The 21,311-nt window shown below is 40.1% G+C and overlaps 1 protein-coding gene across 3 annotated transcripts in view; it reads right to left on the bottom strand.

Annotated features, from left to right (window-relative positions):
* Window positions 1-18,269: 18,269 nt before the first annotated feature.
* The window catches only part of GNL3L (G protein nucleolar 3 like), a 30,417-nt gene continuing 27,375 nt past the window's right edge, over window positions 18,270-21,311 (bottom strand). For all 3 annotated transcript variants that reach the window (XM_066249650.1, XM_066249648.1, XM_066249649.1), the window contains exons 15-16: window positions 20,534-20,738; window positions 18,270-18,600 (exon numbers count right to left, since the gene is read on the bottom strand). In XM_066249650.1, coding sequence (XP_066105747.1) covers window positions 18,518-18,600; window positions 20,534-20,738 — 288 coding nt within the window. In that variant the 3' untranslated portion in view covers window positions 18,270-18,517. The remainder of the gene's footprint in view (window positions 18,601-20,533; window positions 20,739-21,311) is intronic.

Below are 21,311 nucleotides of genomic sequence, written 5' to 3'. Positions count from 1 at the left end.
TTGTTTTCAATTTTTTAGGCTAGAAAATGCCTATTTTACATCAAAAATAATTAAAATAATAAATATTTCAAAATACCTATATACCTCAAAATCCCTCAATATAGCAAAAAATCCATGATACAAAATTAGATATATGCAATTTTAAAATTCACGATAGAGAGACAGCAAAAAGCGAACTGTGTTATGACAAGGGGCAAATGTATATAAAACACATAGATACAGATAACAGGACAGGAAATCCCAGAGGGATGGAGGGAGTAAGTTAGGGGTAGGGGGCAAAGAGGGTATAATGGGGGACACGGGGTGGAGGTGAGGGTGTTATATTGAGCTGGATACTTGAATCCATGTTAAAAAAATAAATTAAAATTAGCCTGACCAGGCAGTTGCACAATGAATGGAGCATATCAGATGCGGACATGAAGGACTCAGGTTCAAAACTTTGAGGTCACTGGCTTGAGCACAGGCTTATGCAGCTTGAACACAGGCTTACCAGCTTGAGCATGGGGTCCCTGGCTTGAGCGTGGGATAATAGACATGACCCCATGGTCACTGACTTGAACCCAAAGGTCGCTGGCTTGAAGCCAAAGGTTGCTGGCTTGAGCAAGGGCTCACTCACTCTTCAGTACCCCCTGGTTAAGGCACATATGAGAAAGCAGTCAATGAACAACTAAAGTGCCGCAACAAAGAACTGATGCTTCTCATTTCTCTCCCTTCCTGTCTTTCTGTCCCTATCTGTCCCTCTCTCTGTCTCTCTCTCTGTCTCTGTCAAATAAAAAATATTAAAATTAATAAAATTTTAAAAAGACTCTTGTACATATGAAATAAGTGTTCTCAATTACCCACAATATGAAATAAGTGTTCTCAATTACCCACAATAAAAACAAAATTGAAATGCACAGCTTTTAAAAAGTGAAAACTGAGAAAAGAAATATGGAATATCACTGAACACAACCAAGTGTCAGAAACACAAAGAAAAAGAACCAAAAGAGACACTGAACAGACAGAAAACAAACCATAAAATGGCTATAGGAAATCCTCATACAACAATAATTACCCTAAATATAAATGACCTGAACTCACCAATAAAGAGGCACAGAGTAGCAGATTGACTCAAAAAAACAAAACCCAACCATATGTTGCCTTCAGGAGACACATCTAAGCTACAAAGACAAAAGTAGACTCAAAGTGAAAAGTTGGAAAACAATTCTTCAAGCAATAATACCCAAAGAAAAGCAGAATAGACATACTTATATCTGACAGTACTGACATAAAGAAAGGTAACAAGAGACAAATGTGGACATTTCATATATATAAAGGAGATACTATATCAAAAAGATACATTTCTTAACGTATATGCACTGAATCGGTGAGCACCAAAATATGTATATAAGACATCTACTAATAAAATTAAAAGGAAAAATTGAAATAAAACACAGTAATAGTTGCAGATCTCAACACACCATTGAGAGTTTTAGATACATCAACCAAACAGAAGATCAATAAAAAAAATATCAGCCTTAAAAGACAATGGACTTGGCCCTGGCTGGTTGGCTCAGCAGTAGAGCGTCGGCCTGGCGTGCGGGGGACCCGGGTTCGATTCCCGGCCAGGGCACATAGGAGAAGCGCCCATTTGCTTCTCCACCCCCCCTCCTTCCTCTCTGTCTCTCTCTTCCCCTCCCGCAGCGAGGCTCCATTGGAGCAAAGATGGCCTGGGCGCTGGGGATGGCTCCTTGGCCTCTGCCCCAGGTGCTAGAGTGGCTCTGGTCACAGCAGAGCGACACCCCGGAGGGGCAGAGCATCGCCCCCTGGTGGGCAGAGCGTCGCCCCTGGTGGGCGTGCCGGGTGGATCCCGGTCAGGCGCGTGCGGGAGTCTGTCTGACTGTCTCTCCCCGTTTCCAGCTTCAGAAAAATACAAAAAAAAAAAAAAAGACAATGGACTTAATTGGTATTTACAGAACATTTCATTCCAGGACATCAGATTATACATTCTTTTCCAGTGTGCATGGAACAGTCTCAAGGATAGACCATATGTTGGATCACAAAATGAGCTCCTAAAAACTCAAGAAGCCTGACCAGGTAGTGGAACAATGGATACATTGTCAGCCTGGGATACAAAGGACCCAGGATTGAAACCTCGAGGTCACTGGCTGAGTGCAGGGTTGCTGACTTGAGCATGGGATAATAGACATGACCCCATGGCCACTGGCTTGATCCCAAAGGATGCTGGCTTGAGCCCAAGGACACTGGTTTGAACAAGGGGTCACTGGCTTGGCTAGAGCTCACCGGTCAAGGCATATATGAGATATCAATTAATGAACAACAAAGGTACCGCAACAAAGAATTGATGCTTCTCATCTCTCTCCCTTCCTGTCTGTCTGTCCCTATCTAACCCTCTCTCTGTTCCTCCCTCTCTGTCTCACTTTAAAAAAAAATCAAGAAGATTGAAATTATGCCAAGCATATTTTCTGATTATAATGCTCTAAAATTGGAATTCAATTGCAAAAAGGAAAAAAAGAAACCTACAAAAATATGGAAATTAAATAATATACTTCTAAAAAGTAACTGAGTCAAAGAAGAAATAAAAACAGATCAAAAGATATACACAAAAGGGAATAATGGCGTGACATATCAAAACTTCTGGGATGCAGTGAAAGCATTAAAAAGGGAGAAGTTTATATTCATTACAGGGCCTATATCAATAAACAAGATTGACGCCAACTGAACAACTTAATATTACATTTTAAAGTACTAGGAAATAAAAGAACAAAGGCAACCCAAAGGTAGCAGAAGAAAAAATAATAATAGAAATTAGAGCAAAACTAAATGAAATAGAGAACAAAAAAACTAGAAAAAATAACAATAAGCTGATTTTTTGAAAAAAAAATCAGCATAATTGACAAACCTCTGGTAGACTCACTAAGGAAAAAAGAGAAATGACTCATATCAACAAAATTCTAAATGAAAGAGGAGAAATTACCACAGACATCATAGATATGCAAAGAATCATACTATAATACTATGAAAGATTACATGCCACCAAATTCAATAACCTAAAAGAAATGGATAAGTTCCTAGAACTATACAATCTTCCTTGACTGAGTAATGAAAAAGTGGAAAACCTAAATAGACTCATAAGCATGGAGGAAATAGAAACAATTCTCAAAACCTCTCCAAAAATAAATGTCCAGGACCAGATGGCTACACTAGTGAATTCTACCAAATAGTCAAAGATTTGGTACCTACCCTTCCCAAAGTCTTCCAAAAAGTAGAAGAAGAAGCAATACTCCCTAACACATTTTATGAGGCCAACATAACTGATTCTAAAACCTGGCAAGGACAGCCCTGGCCGGTTGGCTCAGCGGTAGAGCGTCGGCCTAGCGTGCAGAGGACCCGGGTTCGATTCCCGGCCAGGGCACATAGGGGAAGCGCCCATTTGCTTCTCCACCCCTCCGCCGCGCCTTCCTCTCTGTCTCTCTCTTCCCCTCCCGCAGCCAAGGCTCCATTGGAGCAAAGATGGCCCGGGCGCTGGGGATGGCTCTGTGGCCTCTGCCCCAGGCGCTAGAGTGGCTCTGGTCGCAACATGGCGACACCCAGGAGGGTCGCAACATGGCGACGCCCAGGATGGGCAGAGCATCGCCCCCTGGTGGGCAGAGCGTCGCCCCCTGGTGGGCGTGCCGGGTGGATCCCGGTCGGGCGCATGCGGGAGTCTGTCTGACTGTCTCTCCGTTTCTAGCTTCAGAAAAATGCAAAAAAAAAAAAAAAAAAAAAAAAAAAAAAAAACCTGGCAAGGACAATAGAAAAGAAAACTACAGACCAATATCTCTAATGAATACAGATGCAAAAACCTAAACAAAATACTATCAAATTGTATACAACATTACATTAAAAAATACATCATTACTCCTGACCAGGTAGTGGAACAGTGGATACAGCATCAGACTGGAATGCAGAGAACCCAGGTTCGAAACTCCGAGGTTGCTGGCATGAGCGCAGGTTCACCAGCTTGAATGCGGGATCACTGGCTTGAGCATGAGATCGTAGACATGACCCCATGGTTGCTGACTTAATCTCAAAGGTCGCTGACTTGAAGCCCAAGTTCTCTGGCTTGAGCACAAGGTCTCTGGCTTGAGCAAGGTGTCATTCACTCTGTGTAGCTCCCTGGTCAAGGCACATATGAGAAAGCAGTCAATGAACAACTAAAGTGCCACAACAAAGAATTGATGCTTCTCATCTCTCAGCCTTCCTGTCTGTCTGTCTGTCCCTATCTGTCCCTCTCTCTGTCTCTGTCAAAAAAAAAATACATCATCATGATCAATTGGAATTCATTCCAGTACAAGGATAGTTCAACATACACAAATCAATCAGTGTACTACACCACATCAACAAAACAAAGGACAAAATCATATGATCTTATCAATAGATGCAGAAAAGACATTGGATAAAATACAACATCCATTTATTATTTAAAATTCAGTAAAGTGGGCCTGACCAGGCAGTGTCACAGTGGGTAGAGCATCAGACTGGGATGCGGAGGACCCAGGTTCAAGACTCTGAGGTCGCCAGCTTGAGCATGGGCTTATCTGGTTTGAGCAAGGCTCACCAGCTTGAGCCCAAGGTCACTGGCTTGAGCAAGCGGTTAGTCGGTCTGCTGAAGGCCCTGGTCAAGGCACATATGAGAAAGCAATCAATGAACAACTAAGGAGTCTCAACAAAAAATTGATGTTTCTCATCTGTCTCCCTTCCTGTCTGTCTGTCCCTATCTGTCCCTCTATCTGACTCTGTCTCTGCCACAAAAAAAAAAAAAAAAAAAAACTCAATAAAGTGGTATAGAAGAAAAGTAACTCAACATAATAAGGACCATATATGAGAAACCATCAGCAAATATCATACTAAATGGTGAAAAACTGAAAACTTTTCTTCTAAAATTAAGAACAAGACAAGGTTGCCCACTCTCACCACTCTTCAATATAGTTCTGAAAGTTGTAGCTAGAACAATCAGGCAAGAAAAAGAAATAAAAGGCATCCATATTGGGAAAGAAAAAATAAAGGTATCACTTTTTGCAGATGATATTATTCTGTATGTAAAAACCCTAAAGAATCTACTAAAAAAAACTATTAGAACAATAAACAAATACAGTAAGGCACAGTATACAAAATCAATATACAAAATTTTATTGCTTTCCCATATGCCAATGATGAAACTTCAGAAAATGAACTCAAAAAAACAATTCCTTTAACAATTGCAACAAAAAAATAAAATAAAATACCTAGGAATAAACTTAACAAAGGATGTGAAGGACCTATATACTGAAAACTACAAAACATTGTTTAAAAAAATAAAAAAAGACACAATGAAATGGAAAAATATTTCATGTTCATGCATCAGAAGAATCAGCATAGTTAAAATGACCATATTACCCAAAGCAACATACAAATTTAATGCAATCCCCATTAAAATTCCAATGTCACTTTTCAAAGAAGTATAACAAAAAAATCATCAGATTTGTAAGGAACCATAAAAGACCCCGAATAGCCAAAGCAATTTTGAGGAAAAAACAAAACTGGAGGTATCACACTACCTGAGTTCAAATTATACTACAGAGCCACAATAATCATGGTATTGACAGAAAAACAGACATAAAGAACAATGGAACAGAATCAAGAAATCAGAAATAAAACCTCATATATGTGGGTAAACAATCTTTGACAAAGGAACCAAAAACACACAATGGAAAAAAGAAAATCTCTTCAATAAATGGTGCTGGCAAAATTGGAAAGCCACATGCAAAAATATGAAACAAATGTTTTGTCCCAATGCACAAAAGTTACATAATTCAAAATGGATTAAACACATAAATGTAAGATATAAAACAATAAATCACACAGAATAAAACACAGGAACTCCCTGGCTGGTTGGCTCAGTGGTAGAGCGTCGGCCTGGCGTGCAGAAGTCCTGGGTTCGATTCCCGGCCAGGGCACACAGGAGAAGCGCCCATCTGCTTCTCCACCCCTCCCCCTCTCCTTCCTCTCTGTCTCTCTCTTCCCCTCCCGCAGCCAGGGCTCCATTGGAGCAAAGATGACCCGGGCGCTGGGGATGACTCCATGGCCTCTGCCTCAGGCGCTAGAATGGCTCTGGTTGCAACAGAGCGACGCCCCCTGGTGGGCGTGCCGGGTGGATCCCGGTCGGGCGCATGCAGGAATCTGTCTGACTGCCTCCCCGTTTTCAGCTTCAGAAAAATACAAAAAAAAAAAAAATGGTGAGAGGACCTGAACAGACACTTTTCTCATGAAGGCATACAAACAACAAATAGATATATAAGAAGATGCTCATCTTCTCTAGCTATCAGAGAAATGCAAATCAAAACTACAGTGAGATACCACCTTGTACCTGTTAGATGGCTGTTATCAACAAGACAGGGAATAAATAATAAGTGTTGGAGAGGTTGTGAGGAAAAAGGAACCCTCATTCACTGTTGGTGGGAATGTAAACTAGTACAACCATTATTTAACACAGTATAGCGGTCCCTCAAAAAATTAAGAATAAAGCTACCATATAATCCAGCAATCCCTCTACTAGGTAGCTACCCGAAAAATTTGAAAACATTGGAACACAATGACACATGCACCTCCATGTTCATCGCAGTATTACTCACAGAGGCCAAGACATGGATACAACCAAAATATCCCTCTATAGAGGACTGGATAAAGAAGATGTGGTGCCTGACCTGGTGGTGGCGCAGTGGATGGAGCGTCGGACTGGGATGCAGAAGGACCCAGGTTCGAAACCCCGAGGTCGCCAGCTTGAGCGAGGGGTTGCTCGGTCTGCTGAGGGCCCGCGGTCAAGGCACGTGTGAGAGAGCAATCAATGAACAACTAGGGTGTTGCAATGTGCAATGAAAAACTGATGATTGATGCTTCTCATCTCTCTCCGTTCCTGTCTGTCTGTCCCTGTCTATCCCTCTCTCTGACTCAGTCTCTGTCTCTGTAAAAAATAAATAAATAAAATTTTAAAAAAAGAAGATGTGGTACATATATACGATGGAATACTACTCAGCCATAAGAAATGATGACACATTGCCATTTAAAACAACATGGGTGGACCTTGAGAACATTATACTAAGTGTAATAAATAAATCAGAAAAAGCTAAAAACTATATAATTTCACACATAGGTGGGACATAAAACTGAAACTCATGGATGTAGACAAAAGTGAAATAGTTGCCAAGGGAAGGAGGCTGGGGAGTGGGGAGGGGAGTAAACAGGGAGAAATATAAGGTGATAGAAAATGATCTGACTTTGGGTCACACAATGGGCATACAATGCAATCAACAGTTCAAATGCTATAGAGATGTTCAGCTGAAACCTATGCATTCTTCTGGACCAATGTCACCCTATTTTTTTATTTATTTTCTAAATAAATAAATAGAAATAAAAAGATATGGAACAGTTCCATCACCCCCAAAATTCTCAGGCCTATCTATAGTCAACCTCCACCCTCCTCACCCCCAGATACTGGGAACCACTAATCTGTTTTCTGTCCCTATAGTTATGCTTTAGCATGAATGTCATGTAGAAAGAATCATACAGCATGTAGGCTTATTTTGTCTATAGGTTTTTAAATGCTTTTTTATTTTTTTATTAAGTTAGAGGCAGGGAGGCAGGAAGGCAGAGACAGACTCCCACATGTGCCCCAACCGGGATCCACCCGGCCAACTCCCTACAGGGTGATGCTCTGCCCATCTGGGGCTGCTACTCAACGGAGCTATTTCAGGGCCTGAGGCAAGGACATGGAGCCCTTTTCTGTGCCCAGGGCCAAGTTGCTCAAACCATTCAAGCCATGGCTGTGGGAGAGCAACAGAGAGAAAGAGAGTGAGAGAAAAGGGAAAGGGGAGGGGTGGAGAAGCAGATAGTCGCTTCTCCTGTATACCCTGACCAGGAATCGAACCCAGGACTTCCACATGCCGGGCCAATGCTCTACCTCTGAGCCAACTTGCCAGAGACTGGATTTTTAATTTTTATTTAAAAAATTTACATAGAATAAATATCCCTCTGGTATACAGTTCTGTAAGCTTTGACAAATGCATATAACTGTGTAACCAACACCATCAAGGTATAGAATAGTTCTTTACCCTCTGACCATCCCCAAATTCATTTCTGCTACTTTATGTAACCTCCCTACTCCATAACTCCTGGCAACCCTGATTTGTTCTTTGTCCTTGTAGTTTTGTCTTTTGGAGAATTTCATGTAAGTGGAATTATAGTTTGTAACCTTCTGATATTGGCTTTTTTTTACTAAGCATAATACTTTTGAGATTTATCTATGTTTTTTAGTTTATTAATAGTTCCTTATTTCTGAGTTGTACTTCATTGTATGGATGGATGTACCATTGTTTATTTATCCATTCCTCAGTGGAAGTCACATTGGATTGTTTCTAGTTTTGAACTATTACAAATAAAACTGCGATTTGCATGCAAATCTTCCATGTTTTTGTCATACATAGATTTGGCTTGCTGGGATATATGGTAAGTATGTGTTTAACATTCTCAGAGACTGCTAAACTATTTGTCAAAGTAGCTTTCCCATTTGGCATTCCCATCAGTATGTGAAAATTACAGTTGCTCTGCATCCTTTCCAGCACTTGGCATTTTCAGTTTTTTTCTTTTTAAGATTTTATTTATTGATTTTTAGAGAGAGAGGGAGGAGAGAGAGAAAAAGGGCAAGCAGCATCAACTCATAGCTGCTTCACTTTTATTTGTTCATTGATCGTTTCTCGTATGTGCCTTGACTGGGCAAGCCCAGGGTTTCAAATTAGTGACTTCACTGTCCCAGGTCGATGCTCTATCCACTGCACCATCACTGGTTAGGCTTCAGTTCTTTTACATTAACTATTCTATACTTGATCTTAGCCAAAAGGCCAAGAAACGATACATTAGCTATTCTAGTAAGATGTAGTGGTATGTCATTGTGATTTTGATTTGCATGTCCCTTCTGAAAAGTAATTTGAACATATTTTCATGTGCTTATTTGCTATCCACATATTTTTGGCAAAGTGTTCAAATCTCTTGCACATTTTGTATTGGGTTGTTTTTAACATTTTTCCCCAGTCTTTGGCTTGTCTTTTCATTCTCTAAAAAGTCTTTTTTTTTTTTCATTCATTCTGTAAAAGCTTTTTAAAACATAATTTTTTATTTTAAAAAATTTTAATAAAATACATAAAACATAAAATTTACCATCTTAACCATTTAAAAAAATACTATCTTGGCCCTGGCCAGTTGGCTCAGTAGTAGAGCGTCGGCCTGGTGTGCAGGAGTCCCGGGTTCGATTCCCGGCCAGGGCACACAGGAGAAGTGCCCATCTGCTTCTCCACCCCTCCCCCTCTCTTTCCTCTCTGTCTCTCTCTTCCCCTCCCGCAGCCAAGGCTCCATTGGAGCAAAGTTGGCCCGGGCGCTGAGGATGGCTCTGGGGCCTCTGCCTCAGGCGCTAGAATGGCTCTGGTTGCAACAGAGCAATGCCCCAGATGGGCAGAGCATCGCCCCCTGGTGGGCGTGCCGGGTGGATCCCGGTCGGGCGCATGCAGGAGTCTGTCTGACTGCCTCCCCATTTCCAACTTCAGAAAAATACAAAAAAAAATACTATCTCAGTATTTTTTTAGAAAATTATTGAGTAATTTTTAGAGAGAGAGGAAGGGAGAAAGGGAGACAGACAGACAGAAACATCAATCTGTTTCTGTATGTGCCCTGAGATCAAACCTGCAACTTCTGTGTGTTTGGATGACACTGTAACCAACTGAGCTATGCACAATTTTTTATTTTGATGTAGTCCTTTTTTTTTTCTTTTGTTGCCTATGCTTTTACTGTCATATCCAAGAAATCATTGCCAAATCCAATGTCATGAAGCTTTTCCCCTATGTTTTCTTCTAAGTGTTTATATAGTTTTAGCTCTTACATCTAGGTCTGTGATCTATTTTGAGTTAATTTTGTATATGGTGTAAGGTAAGGGTCTAATTTTATTCTTTTGCATATGGATATCCAGTTTCTCCAACATTATTTGTTAATATAATCGTGTCTTCTGAAGAGAAAAAATAATAATAATTTTGATCAAGTTTATCATCTTACTCCTTTATGAATCATGCTTTTGGTGTCATACCTAATGAATCATTACCTATCATAAGATTACAAAGATTTTTTATGTTTCCTTTTATGAGTTTTATAGTTTTAATTTTACATTTATTCTATGACCAATTTTTGGTTAATTTTTGTATATTACACAAGATATGAATCAATGTTCATTTTCTTAGCATATAGTTACCCAGCTATTCCAGTAGTTGAGAAAGTTGTCCTTCCTCTATTGCATTGCCTTTATGCTTTTGTCAAAAGTCAATTGTCTATATATGTATGGGTTTATTTATAAAACCTCTGTTCTGGCCTGACCTGTGGTGGCGCAGTGGATAAAGCGTCGACCTGGAAATGCTGAGGTCGCCAGTTCAAAACCCTGGGCTTGCCTGGTCAAGGTACATATGGGAGTAGATGCTTCCAGCTCCTCCCCCCTTCTCTCTCTCTGTCCCTCTCTCTCCTCTCTCTCTCTCTCTCTCTCTCTCTCTCCTCTCTCTCTCCCTTACCCTCTCTCTCTCCTCTTTAAAAATGAATAAGTAAAAAAAATTATTAAAAACAAAAAACCTCTGTTCTGTTCCACTAGTGTATTTGTCTATTTTTATGCCAATAACAAAATGTTTTTCAATTATAGTTTATATTCGGTATTATTTTGTATTAGTTTTAGGTGTACCACATAGTTGTTAGACAATTAAAATTGACAAAGTGTTCACCACCCTGATATTTTCAGTACCAACCTGTTACCAGACATAGTTACTACATTATTATTTATATTCCCTATGCTATACTTACATCCGTGACTATATACCACAATCTTTTTTATTATTGTAGCTTTATAATAATTTTTAGTCTTTCAATTTTGTTCTTTTTCAGAGTTGTTGCACTTCTTTGGGGGTCCTTTGTATTTCCATGTGAATTTTAGAATTAGCCTATTTCTACAAAAGAGCATGTTGGTATTTTGACTGGGAGTGCACTGAATTTATAGATCAATGCAGGGGAAGAATTGACATCTTAACAATATTGGGTCTTTGACTCATGAACAAGATATAGTTCTCCATTTATTTAGGCCTTCTTTAATTTTCTCAGTAATATTTTCTACAGGTTTTTCACATTTTTCATATTTATCTCTAAAACTTTTATATTTTGAGTGCTATTTTAAATGGGATTTAAATTTTTTCTATTTCTAATCATTAATTGTATATAAAAATACAATTGATTTCTGTAAATGGATATTTTATCCTGAAACTTTGATAAACTTGCTTAATTCTATTAGCTTTTTTTGGTAGTTTTTAATGTCCTACATAGATAATAATGTCATCTGTGAGTAAAGATGATTTTACCTCTTCATTTCTAAGCCACATACTGCTAATACTGCTATTTCTTTTTCTTGCCTTATTGTGGTGGCTGAAACTTCTAGTACTACTATATTGAATAAGAATGGTGAGTTTGTGCATCCCTGACTTTTCCTGATCTCAGGGGGAAAGCATTCTGTCTTTTTTTTCTTTTTGGGTTTTTTTATATTTTTCTAAAGTGAGAAGCAGGGAGGCAGAGAGACAGACTACCACATGCCCCCAACTGGGATCCACCTGGCATGCCTACTAGAGGGTGATGTTCTGCCCATCTTGGGCTTTGCTCCATTGCAACCAGAGACATTCCAGAGCCTCGGGCGGAGGCCATGGAACCATCCTCAGCAGCCAGGCCAACTTTGCTCCCATGGAGCCTTGGCTGTGGGAGGGGAAGAGAGAGAAAAAAAGGAGAGGGGGAGGGGTGGAGAAGCAGATGAGCGCTTCTCCTGTGTGCTCTGACTGGGAATCAAACCTGGAACATCCACATGCCAGGCCAATGCTCTACCACTGAGCCAACCGGCCAGGGCCAGCATTCTATCTTTAACCATTAAGTACATTAGCTGTAGAAATTTTTTTGTATTTCTCTTTACCAGTATGAGGTACTAAAATATTTTCAGGAATGTATGTTGGATTTTCTTAACTGCTTTTCTACATCTTTGGAGCCAATCACATTTTTTAAAAGTTTTTATAGTGGATTATATTGGTTGATTCATCTTTTTAAAAATTTTAATTGAATTTATTAAGATGACAATAATAAGATTATATAGGTTTCAAGTGTACATTTCTATATGTCTTTTATATATTGCATTGTGTTTACCACACAAAGTGAAATCTCCTTCTGTAACCATATATTTGACTCCTTTTATGCTTTTCTACCTCCCACTCCCCCTCTAGTAACCATCATTCTGTTGTATCTATGAGTTTGATTTTTTGTTTGTTTATATGTTTGTTTTGTTTGTTCATTTGTTGCTTTTTGTTTTGTATCTCACATATGAGTGAAATCATATAGTTATTGTCCTTTTCAGTCTACTTTCACTTAGCATAGTACTCTCGAGATCTATCCATGTTGTCACAAATGGCAATATTTCATCTTTTTAATGAATAAATAGTATTTCAGTGTATATATGTACCACATCTTTATCCAGTCATCTGTTGAACAACATTTAGGTTGAACCCATGTCTTGGCTATTGTGAATAATGCTGCAATGAACTTAGGGGTGCATATATCTCTACAAGTAAGTGTTTTAAAATTATTTAGGTAGATACACAGAGGAAAGGTTGCTGGGTCATATGATAGCTCTATTTTTAATTTTTTAGTTAAATTTATTGGGGTAACATTGGTTAATATCATTATATAAATTTCAAGTGTACAACTTTATAAGGCATACTCTTAAGTAAGAGGTTTTTTTGTTGTTGTTGTTGTTTGGGGTGTTTTTTTTTTCATTTTAGAGGGGAGAGAGAGAGACAGAGAGAGAGAGAGAGGAGAGACAGAGAGAGAGAAGGGGGGAGGAGCTGGAAGCATTAACTCCCATATGTGCCTTGACCAGGCAAGCCCAGGTTCGAACCGGCAACCTCAGCATTTCCAAGTCGATGCTTTATCCACTGCGCCACCACAGGTCAGGCTACAACTTTATAATAAAACATCTAGATACTCCATTGTGTTGTTGCCACCCAATGTCAAGTCTCCTTGTCACCATATATTTGACCCCCTTTATCCTCTTTGTCTTTCTCCCAACTCCTACTCTGGTAACCACCATTCCTATGTCTGTATTTATGAGTTTGTTTGTTTCGTTTGTTCGTTTGTAGCTTTTTGTTTTATATCCCACATGAGTGAAATCATATGGTTCTTCTTTTTGTTTGACTTATTTCACTTAGCATAATACTCTCAAGATCTGTCTGCATTTCAAATGACAATATTTTATCATTTTTATGTTGTTTTTGTTGAGTTGTATGAGTTCTTTATATATTTGGATATTAGCCCCTTATTGGAGTTATTATTTGTAATATCTTCTCCCATTTGGTTGGTTGTCTTTTGTTTTGTTTATTGTTTGTTGTTTTGCTGTGCAGAAGCTTTTTATCTAAATGTAGCTCATTCATTTATTTTTACTTTAACTTCCATTGCCTTTGGTGTCAAGTTCACAAAAACCCCCGTCTGAGACCAAGTTCCATAAATTTAGTGCCTAAGTTTCCTTAAAGGTATTTTATTGTTTCATATCTTGCATGCAAGTCTTTGGTCAATCTTGAGTTAATTTTTGTGTATGGTAACAGATAGCAGTCTTGTTTCTTTTTTTTTGCCTGTGGTTTTCCACTTCCAAACATCATTTATTGAAGAAACTTTCCATCTTCCATTGTATAATTGTTTGTTTGTTTTTTGGTCAAAAAATCATTTTCCTATATATATGTGGTTTTATTTCTGGGCTCTAAGTTCTATTTCATTGGTCTCTGCCAAGACCATATTTTTTTGATTATTGTAGCTTTGTAATATATTTTGATGTCAGGGAGTGTGATACTACCAGCTTTGTTCTCTTTTCTCAGGATTACTTTGGCTATTCAGGGTCTCATGCTGTTCCACACAAATTTGAAGAGCTTCTGTTTTATTCTAGTGAAATATGCCATTGTGAGTTTGACAGGGATTGTATTAAATCTGTATATTGTTTTAGGGGTAATATGGCCATTTTAACAATGTTAATTCTTTCAATCCATGAACATGAAATATTTTTCCATTTTTTTGTGTATTATTCATCTTTTTTCAAATGTCTTATAGTTTTCAGTATCCAGGTCCTTTACTTCCTTTGTTAAGTTTATTCCTAAATATTTTACCAATTCTGTTGCAATTGTAAATGAAATTGTTCTTTATTTCTCTTTGTAATATTTTATTAGTATATAGGAATGCAATGAATTTTTATAATTGCAATGGATTTTTTGTATATTGCAATAAATTTTTATATTGATTTTGTATCCTGCAACTCTATTGTATGTTTATTGTCTCTAGTAGTCTTTTTAATTAGAACTTAAATTTAATATTATTTTTATATCCCACTTATTCTAGTGATGCTTGTTCACAACTGTGTACATTGTTCCAACTCACAGAACTTATAAAGAATAAACTTTAAATTTTTAAATTTAATTTTCTATTTTTCTATTACACTTGGCATACAATATTAGTTTCAAGTATATAACATTAGACATTTATATGCCTTATGAGGTAATCACCTTGATAAGCCTAGTACCCATCTGACAACATACATAGTTATTAAAATATTATTGACTATATTCCCTATGCTGTACTTTATATCCCTGTGACTATTTTTATAACTGTCAATTCAAAGGATAAACTTTATCATATATAAATTATTTTAATGTTTTTACAATAAAAGGCAAGAGAGAAAAGACTCTTTAAAAACTTGTGATATGCTATAGAGAAACTGGAGTTCCATATTCTTATCTAAACAATGATTACTTTAGTTCTCCTGTTTGATTTGGGCCAATTTGTGGTCCTGTTATTTCTTAATCATCAAAATAGCGCCTTTTTTCTAATACTGGGGGGGGGTCCCTCAAGTTACAACACAGTTCCATTCCTACAACAGTGACATAAACCAAATTTTGGTGTAAGTTGAAACACACCCTAGCCTAAATAACTTACCTATCCTAACGCAGTTGTAGAATCATAATCCAGAACATAAAAATACAACTAAGTCACAGAAAAAGGAAAAGGACATAAGTATACTGTACTATAAAAAATGACAAAACAATTGTTTAGCCTTATCCTGAATCAACATTAGACTAACTGGTATATGTCACTGATGCCAGTCTTCCAGCCACAAAACTAGCAATCTTTCCATCTCAATCATCATGCCACTTCTCTGTTTAGTACACAGTCGATTTCATAGGGGCTGATCCCTTTATATGCTCTAGGATACAGTCTTTATTCTTGATATCTGTTGCTACAGTAGAGCAGCAAAGGCCTAGCATGTGGCCAATGTTCTTCGCTGATTCTTTTTTTTAAATCTCTTTACAATATATAATTTCACTTCCATCGTGATGGTTTTCCTCTTCTTTGAAGCACTACCATCTGAAGACTCTTTCGTTTAGAAGCCAAAATAAGGGCCAAAAAGTGGCCAAAGCAACACAAATCAAACACTGGCACTTTTTTTTTTTTTTTTTTAACAGGGACAGAGAGAGCGTCAGAGAGAGAGGGATAGACAGACAGGAACGGAAAGAGACGAGAAGCATCAATCATCAGTTTTTCGTTGCGACACCGTAGTTGTTTTTTGTTTGTTTGTTTTTTTTATTTATTTATTCATTTTAGAAAGGAGAGAGAGAGGGAGAGAAGAGAGAGACAGAGTGAGAGAAGGGGGAGGAGCAGGAAGCATCAACTCCCATATGTGCCTTGACCAGGCAAGCCCAGGGTTTCGAACCGGCGACCTCAGCATTTCTAGGTCGACGCTTTATCCACTGCGCCACCACAGGTCAGGCCGCGACACCGTAGTTGTTCATTGATTGCTTTCTCATATGTGCCTTGACCGCGGGCCTTCAGCAGACTGAGTAACCCCCCGCTTGAGCCAGTGACCTTGGGTCCATGCTAGTGAGCTTTTTGCTCAGATGAGCCCGCGCTCAAGCTGGCAACCCCGGGGTCTCGAACCCGGGTCCTTCCGCATCCCAGTCCGACGCTCTATCCACTGCGCCACCGCCTGGTCAGGCTTTTAATAGTCCAAAATGGCGTAGGTAAGCATACTGGGGGACGCCAACTCCCTCACTCATATGTCGTGTTACTGTGTATTCTTCTCACTCATGTCGTGTTATTGCGTATTCTTCCACTGCACGAAACCAAACTACTTAACCCATGTAGTCCATAAGTACGATGCTAACAGCATAAGCCGAAACACATCTCAATTTTTTAAAGTTTTTATGGGAGTGAGCATTGTAAACTCAAAACATCATATGTTGAGACTGTTATAACCTGAGGACGCCCTGTACTTAGTAACTAACATCTCTTAGTAGTACTTGAAAATATTTTAAGTATTAAATTATGAAATGCCATATGGTTGTAAAATGGCCTTAGCTGTCCTGGTATCCCAATTTCTCATTGTAACACAATAAGATGGACCCCATCCAAAAAGACTCAGAGTAAAATTTTAGCAAGACCTTATTTTAAAAAATAAATAAAAACAATATATTTTAAGGGTTGATATCACACAGCAAGCACTTAATGGATTTTTTTTCCTTTGAGTGAGAGGAGGGGGGACAATGAGAGACTCCCACATGTACCCAACCAGGATCCATCTGGCAACCCCCATCTGGGGCTGATGCTCAGACAGACCAAGCTATCCTCAGTGCCTGAGGCCAATGCAAGAACCAATCAAGCCGCTGGCTGCAAGAGGAGAAGAGGGAGAGAAAGGGAGAGGGGAAGAGAAGCAAATGGTCACTTCTCTTGTGTCCTGACCTGGAATCAAACCCAGGATATCTGCACACGGGCCCCACACTCCATCCACTGAGTCAATCAGCCAGGGCCATTTAATTGATATTAAGGAGGCAGTACAATGCAGAAGAAATGGCCTGCTTACGGTTTTTATCACGCCTGGGTTCCAATCCTGTCTCCACCACTTAATATAGGCTTGGCTATGTCCTGACAACTATCTGAGCCTCTTCATTTTTCACATATGGAGAGACTAATCCCTTACCAGAAGGGCTGTATTGAGGGTAAATGAAGGTTGACAGATCCAGAGGGTTTGGTGGTTTGTACTCAAGCAGTACATAATTCTCTTCCCTTGGCTGCTCTGGAATACAGGAGTGGTCTGCACTTCCCTCATAATCAGCCTGCAGCCAAGGGATTGCCCATCTTTCCTGTGGTTCCACTCTTAGGATTTGAATAGGTAAAAACGGGGGCAACAGCATGAGAGACAAGGCGAAGATGTGGCTCTGGGTCCAAAGATGGTATGGAAGTTTGAGGTGGGGGGGAAAGACTGAAGCAATCTAATGCTTACTCTCTTCAAATGTGTTCAGTTTCAGGTAGATTGCTGGGAACTGAAGACATGCTTAACCCAAGCAACACCAGGTAAAGTAAGATTGTGTTTCTGCTGCCATCATCAGCCTGTTTCCTTTTGAGGGCCCCTGACTCTGCTTGGGCTTCAGTTTGTCTGATGGGGTAGGCTCCCAGAGGAGGTGGATAATTTTATTTTAATGACATCTAGACACCAGAAAAGGAGTTGGATGGTGTACCCCTGATTGTCACTTCTCTTGAGGATGCAGCCTATGAATAAATGGTACCAGAACCCTTTTGAATCATAGAATTCAAATACTGATGCTGGATGAAAAGTGGTCATACAAGGGCAGGGCCCACTGAGAGTGCTTCAGTCCAAAGGATTCCTTCAACTCAAGTCAACCCCGAAATGCCCTAAAGTTAGCCACCCTTCCAATAGGTGCCTTGTTTTCCCTTCATGTGAACAAGACTTCAGCTTACACTTCAGCACCAGTCAGACTTGTGTGTTCTCTTCTTCCCTCTATCCTACCCCCAGGGCATTCCAGACACATAAGGCTCATCACTGTTGATACTACTCCAACTGCCACCTGGGTAAGGATCTATGGACTTGAGTGGAAGATGCTTGACTGAAGCCCACTGCACGAATGTCTTGCCACCAAGATCTCTTGTAGACTGGTAAAGAAATCACCGCCCTCCCAGGGACCCCCAGGTCTACCAGCAGCCTAGTCTATAGTTGAATGTTTAGCTATCTAAAAGCATTTGGTGAGGGGTCAGCGCCTCCCACCCCCAACCAGCCCAACTTACTGAGTGGGGAATAAATTGTTAGCATCAGATCTGCTGATAATTTCTTTTATTTCTTTTGTAAAACACAGAGGGGATTAAATAGAGTATTGGGTTGGCTAGTTCCAGACTCTTCTTTATTTTCCCCCTGGAGAATTGGGGGGAAAGAGTGTGAATGGGGTATGGTGGAGGGATTCTTTTAATACACTGGTGTTTCAAGGACAAGCAAACCACTTTATTTCATCTGTATTCCCCTACCCCACTGGAACTGGTACTTGGAGAGTAGAAGGGGTGAAATCAGTCAGTCACCAGCACTGTCATCAGTGTCACCAGAGAGGTCCAGAGCAGACATCATGGAATCAGACAGCTTACTGGCAAGTTTATCTGCAGATGGAGAAATACGGGCAGTCACATGGTAGCTGGCTTGCCAACAAGAGGCCTGTAGGAGCTGGCCGACATCTACCTGGGTCTGCACCAAACTGCCACACAGGCTCACTTACTCCTCAACACTAAACAAAACAACTGGCGAGCCGCTAGCAGCCACTGCTCAACCTCACAGACGGACCCATCCGTCTCCGTGTGAAGTCATCAGCCCAACACATCTTCTATCTTAGAATATCAGACTCACTGGGCTCCAAGTATCTTTATCCCTCCCTAGTATCAAATACGGTGATTAAAAGAAGGAAAAAGGGGTGGGGGGAGCAGAAGAAGGTAAAGGGGGATAAATGGTGATGGAAGAAGACTTGACTTGGGGTGGAGAACACATAAAATAAACAGATGATGTGTTATAGAATTATATACCTGAAACCTTTATGATTTTATTAACTAATGTCACCCCAATAAATTTAATTTGAAAAGTATATATCAATTCCGTTTTACTTTGTTGTACTCTGTCATTATCCTCAAAGCTCGCAGAGCAAAAGGACAGGAAGTACTTTGAGCCTGAATTCTCACCTCCCATCCTCCAGCCACACCCCACTGTTTCTCAGAAAAGCCTTCTCTGATCACCCCTATCCCACTACCACCACCAGACTGGGTCAGGTTCCCTTTTTATGCTTTCAGTGTCTTCACAGTGGTCACTCTGGGTTACCAATGTCTATTTTCTTATTTCTTCCTCTATCCCCAACAAAACCAGGGATTCCAGAGCAATTCATCTCTGGATTCCCAGGCCTCACTGTGGGTGGAACCAGGCCAAGCATGAATGGTACGAAACACAGCCTAATTCAAAGAACAGAGCTTATGGGGTCAATAACCCTACATTTTCATTTTGCCTCCATTAAATACTACATAGTTGTCTTACTTTGAGTATGTCACTTGATGTCTCTGAGGTCCAGTTTCCTCACTTAGCAAATGTGGATAAGATGTTTGCAATGGGTTAGTGCGGATTAGTATAGCACGAAGACATAAATGGGCCAGCCACACAACAGATCACCACTAAAATGGAGGAAGTTCTTTAGTGAAGTGACATGGAACTACCTCTGATATACAGTGAATGGAAAATGATATGGTAAACTGTATATTCGGTAGACCAGCATGTGTAGAAGAAGAAAATAAAGAATTTATAGATATTTGTGAGATACAAGAAATTAATTGGTCATCTCTGGAAGGAGACCTGGATGACTAGGGGATTAGAATGAGAGAGACAGTTTACTATATATCCTTCTATACCTTTTAGATTTTGAATACATTGCCTATTGATAAAGTAAATGTTATAGACAACCTATAAGCTGCCTAACACATAGAAGCCAGCTGATAAATAAATGGTGGTTATTTGATACACAAATGAAGCCAGTGTTCTCCAAGTGTGGTCCCCAAAAGAATAACAAAAGGTCACCTAGGAAGAAGAATCACAAATTCTCAGTCCCCATGGCCAACCCACTCAATTAGAAACTCTGGGGATGGGTCCCAGAAATCTATGTTTTAACGAGCCCCTGGCAGTTCAATTATAAGATACAATTTGAGAACCACTGTGCCCATAGGTGAACCTCCTAACCCCTTGGTCGGCAAACCACAGCTCTCTGGCCCCTTGAGTGTGGCTCTTCCACAAAATACCATGTGCGGGCGCTACCTCAGTAAGGACTGTACCTATCTATATAGTTTAAGTTTAAAAAATTTGGCTCTCAAAAAGAAATTTCAATCGTTGTACTGTTGATATTTGGCTCTGCTGACTAATGAGTTTGCCGACCACTGTCCTAACCCATTCCTGTACCCTAACCCTCGCTTGGGGGTGGGTACATGGAGGTGCTCACTCAGGAGCCCCTAATCAAGGCCCCAGGTGGGCCTCTTTGGAGCACAGAAGGAGGTCAGGTGCCCCCACCTGAACGCTTCTGCATCTTCTTCTTATTCTTCAGGGCGGACGCCAGAGCCTGGCCCTGCTGCAGGGGATCCGTCTCCATGATCTTCTGTATCATTGGGCGGCGGTCCGGTGGGCTGACGTTCCTGGGGTAGTAGTCCACATTGCGCTTAGGCCACCCCATCTGATGGCGGCTCGGATTCGTGCAATACCCAGTGACCTCTCCAACCTAGTGAGACGGAGGACAGTAGTGAGATCTGGACCCCAGAGGAGCTCCAAAGACTTCTGCAGAGGAGGCAAGGGCAGGCTTGGGTAAGAACAGGGAGCCCAGAGCTATGCAGAACTAATTGCCAAGTCTGGCTCCACCAAAGACTAACAGGTACTTAGTTAACCTCTCAGCTGCAGTCTGATCATCTGTCAAATAAGGGTGGATAATGGATAACTTGCATTTTTTCCACAAGGAGAAAATGAAAAACTAGAATGACTTGATCAGTGACAGTTGGTATGACAATGACTCTTTGCTCAAGTGACCCTTCAGGTTCTTAGTCAATTTAACAAATATTTTCTGATACTTATTTTGTGCCCAGCTCTGTGTGGGAACAGGCTGGAGAAATGAGTCAGTCAGATACAGTTCCAACTTTAGGAAGCAACCAGGTTAAAAAGGGCACAACCCATCATACTACAATTCAGAGTATGGTAACGACCCACCGGAAAGACAGTGTGACAGAAGTCGAGGGAATGGTGGTAGTCAACATACTACTACTGATGAGAGAGTCATTCCTGACTGAATACTGGAACAGCA

This window comes from Saccopteryx bilineata, chromosome X (assembly GCF_036850765.1).
Source record: "Saccopteryx bilineata isolate mSacBil1 chromosome X, mSacBil1_pri_phased_curated, whole genome shotgun sequence".
In the NCBI taxonomy this organism is placed as follows: Eukaryota; Metazoa; Chordata; class Mammalia; order Chiroptera; family Emballonuridae; genus Saccopteryx; species Saccopteryx bilineata.
Note: the sequence above shows the minus strand (reverse complement) of the source record. Positions and strands in the feature narration are given on the sequence as shown.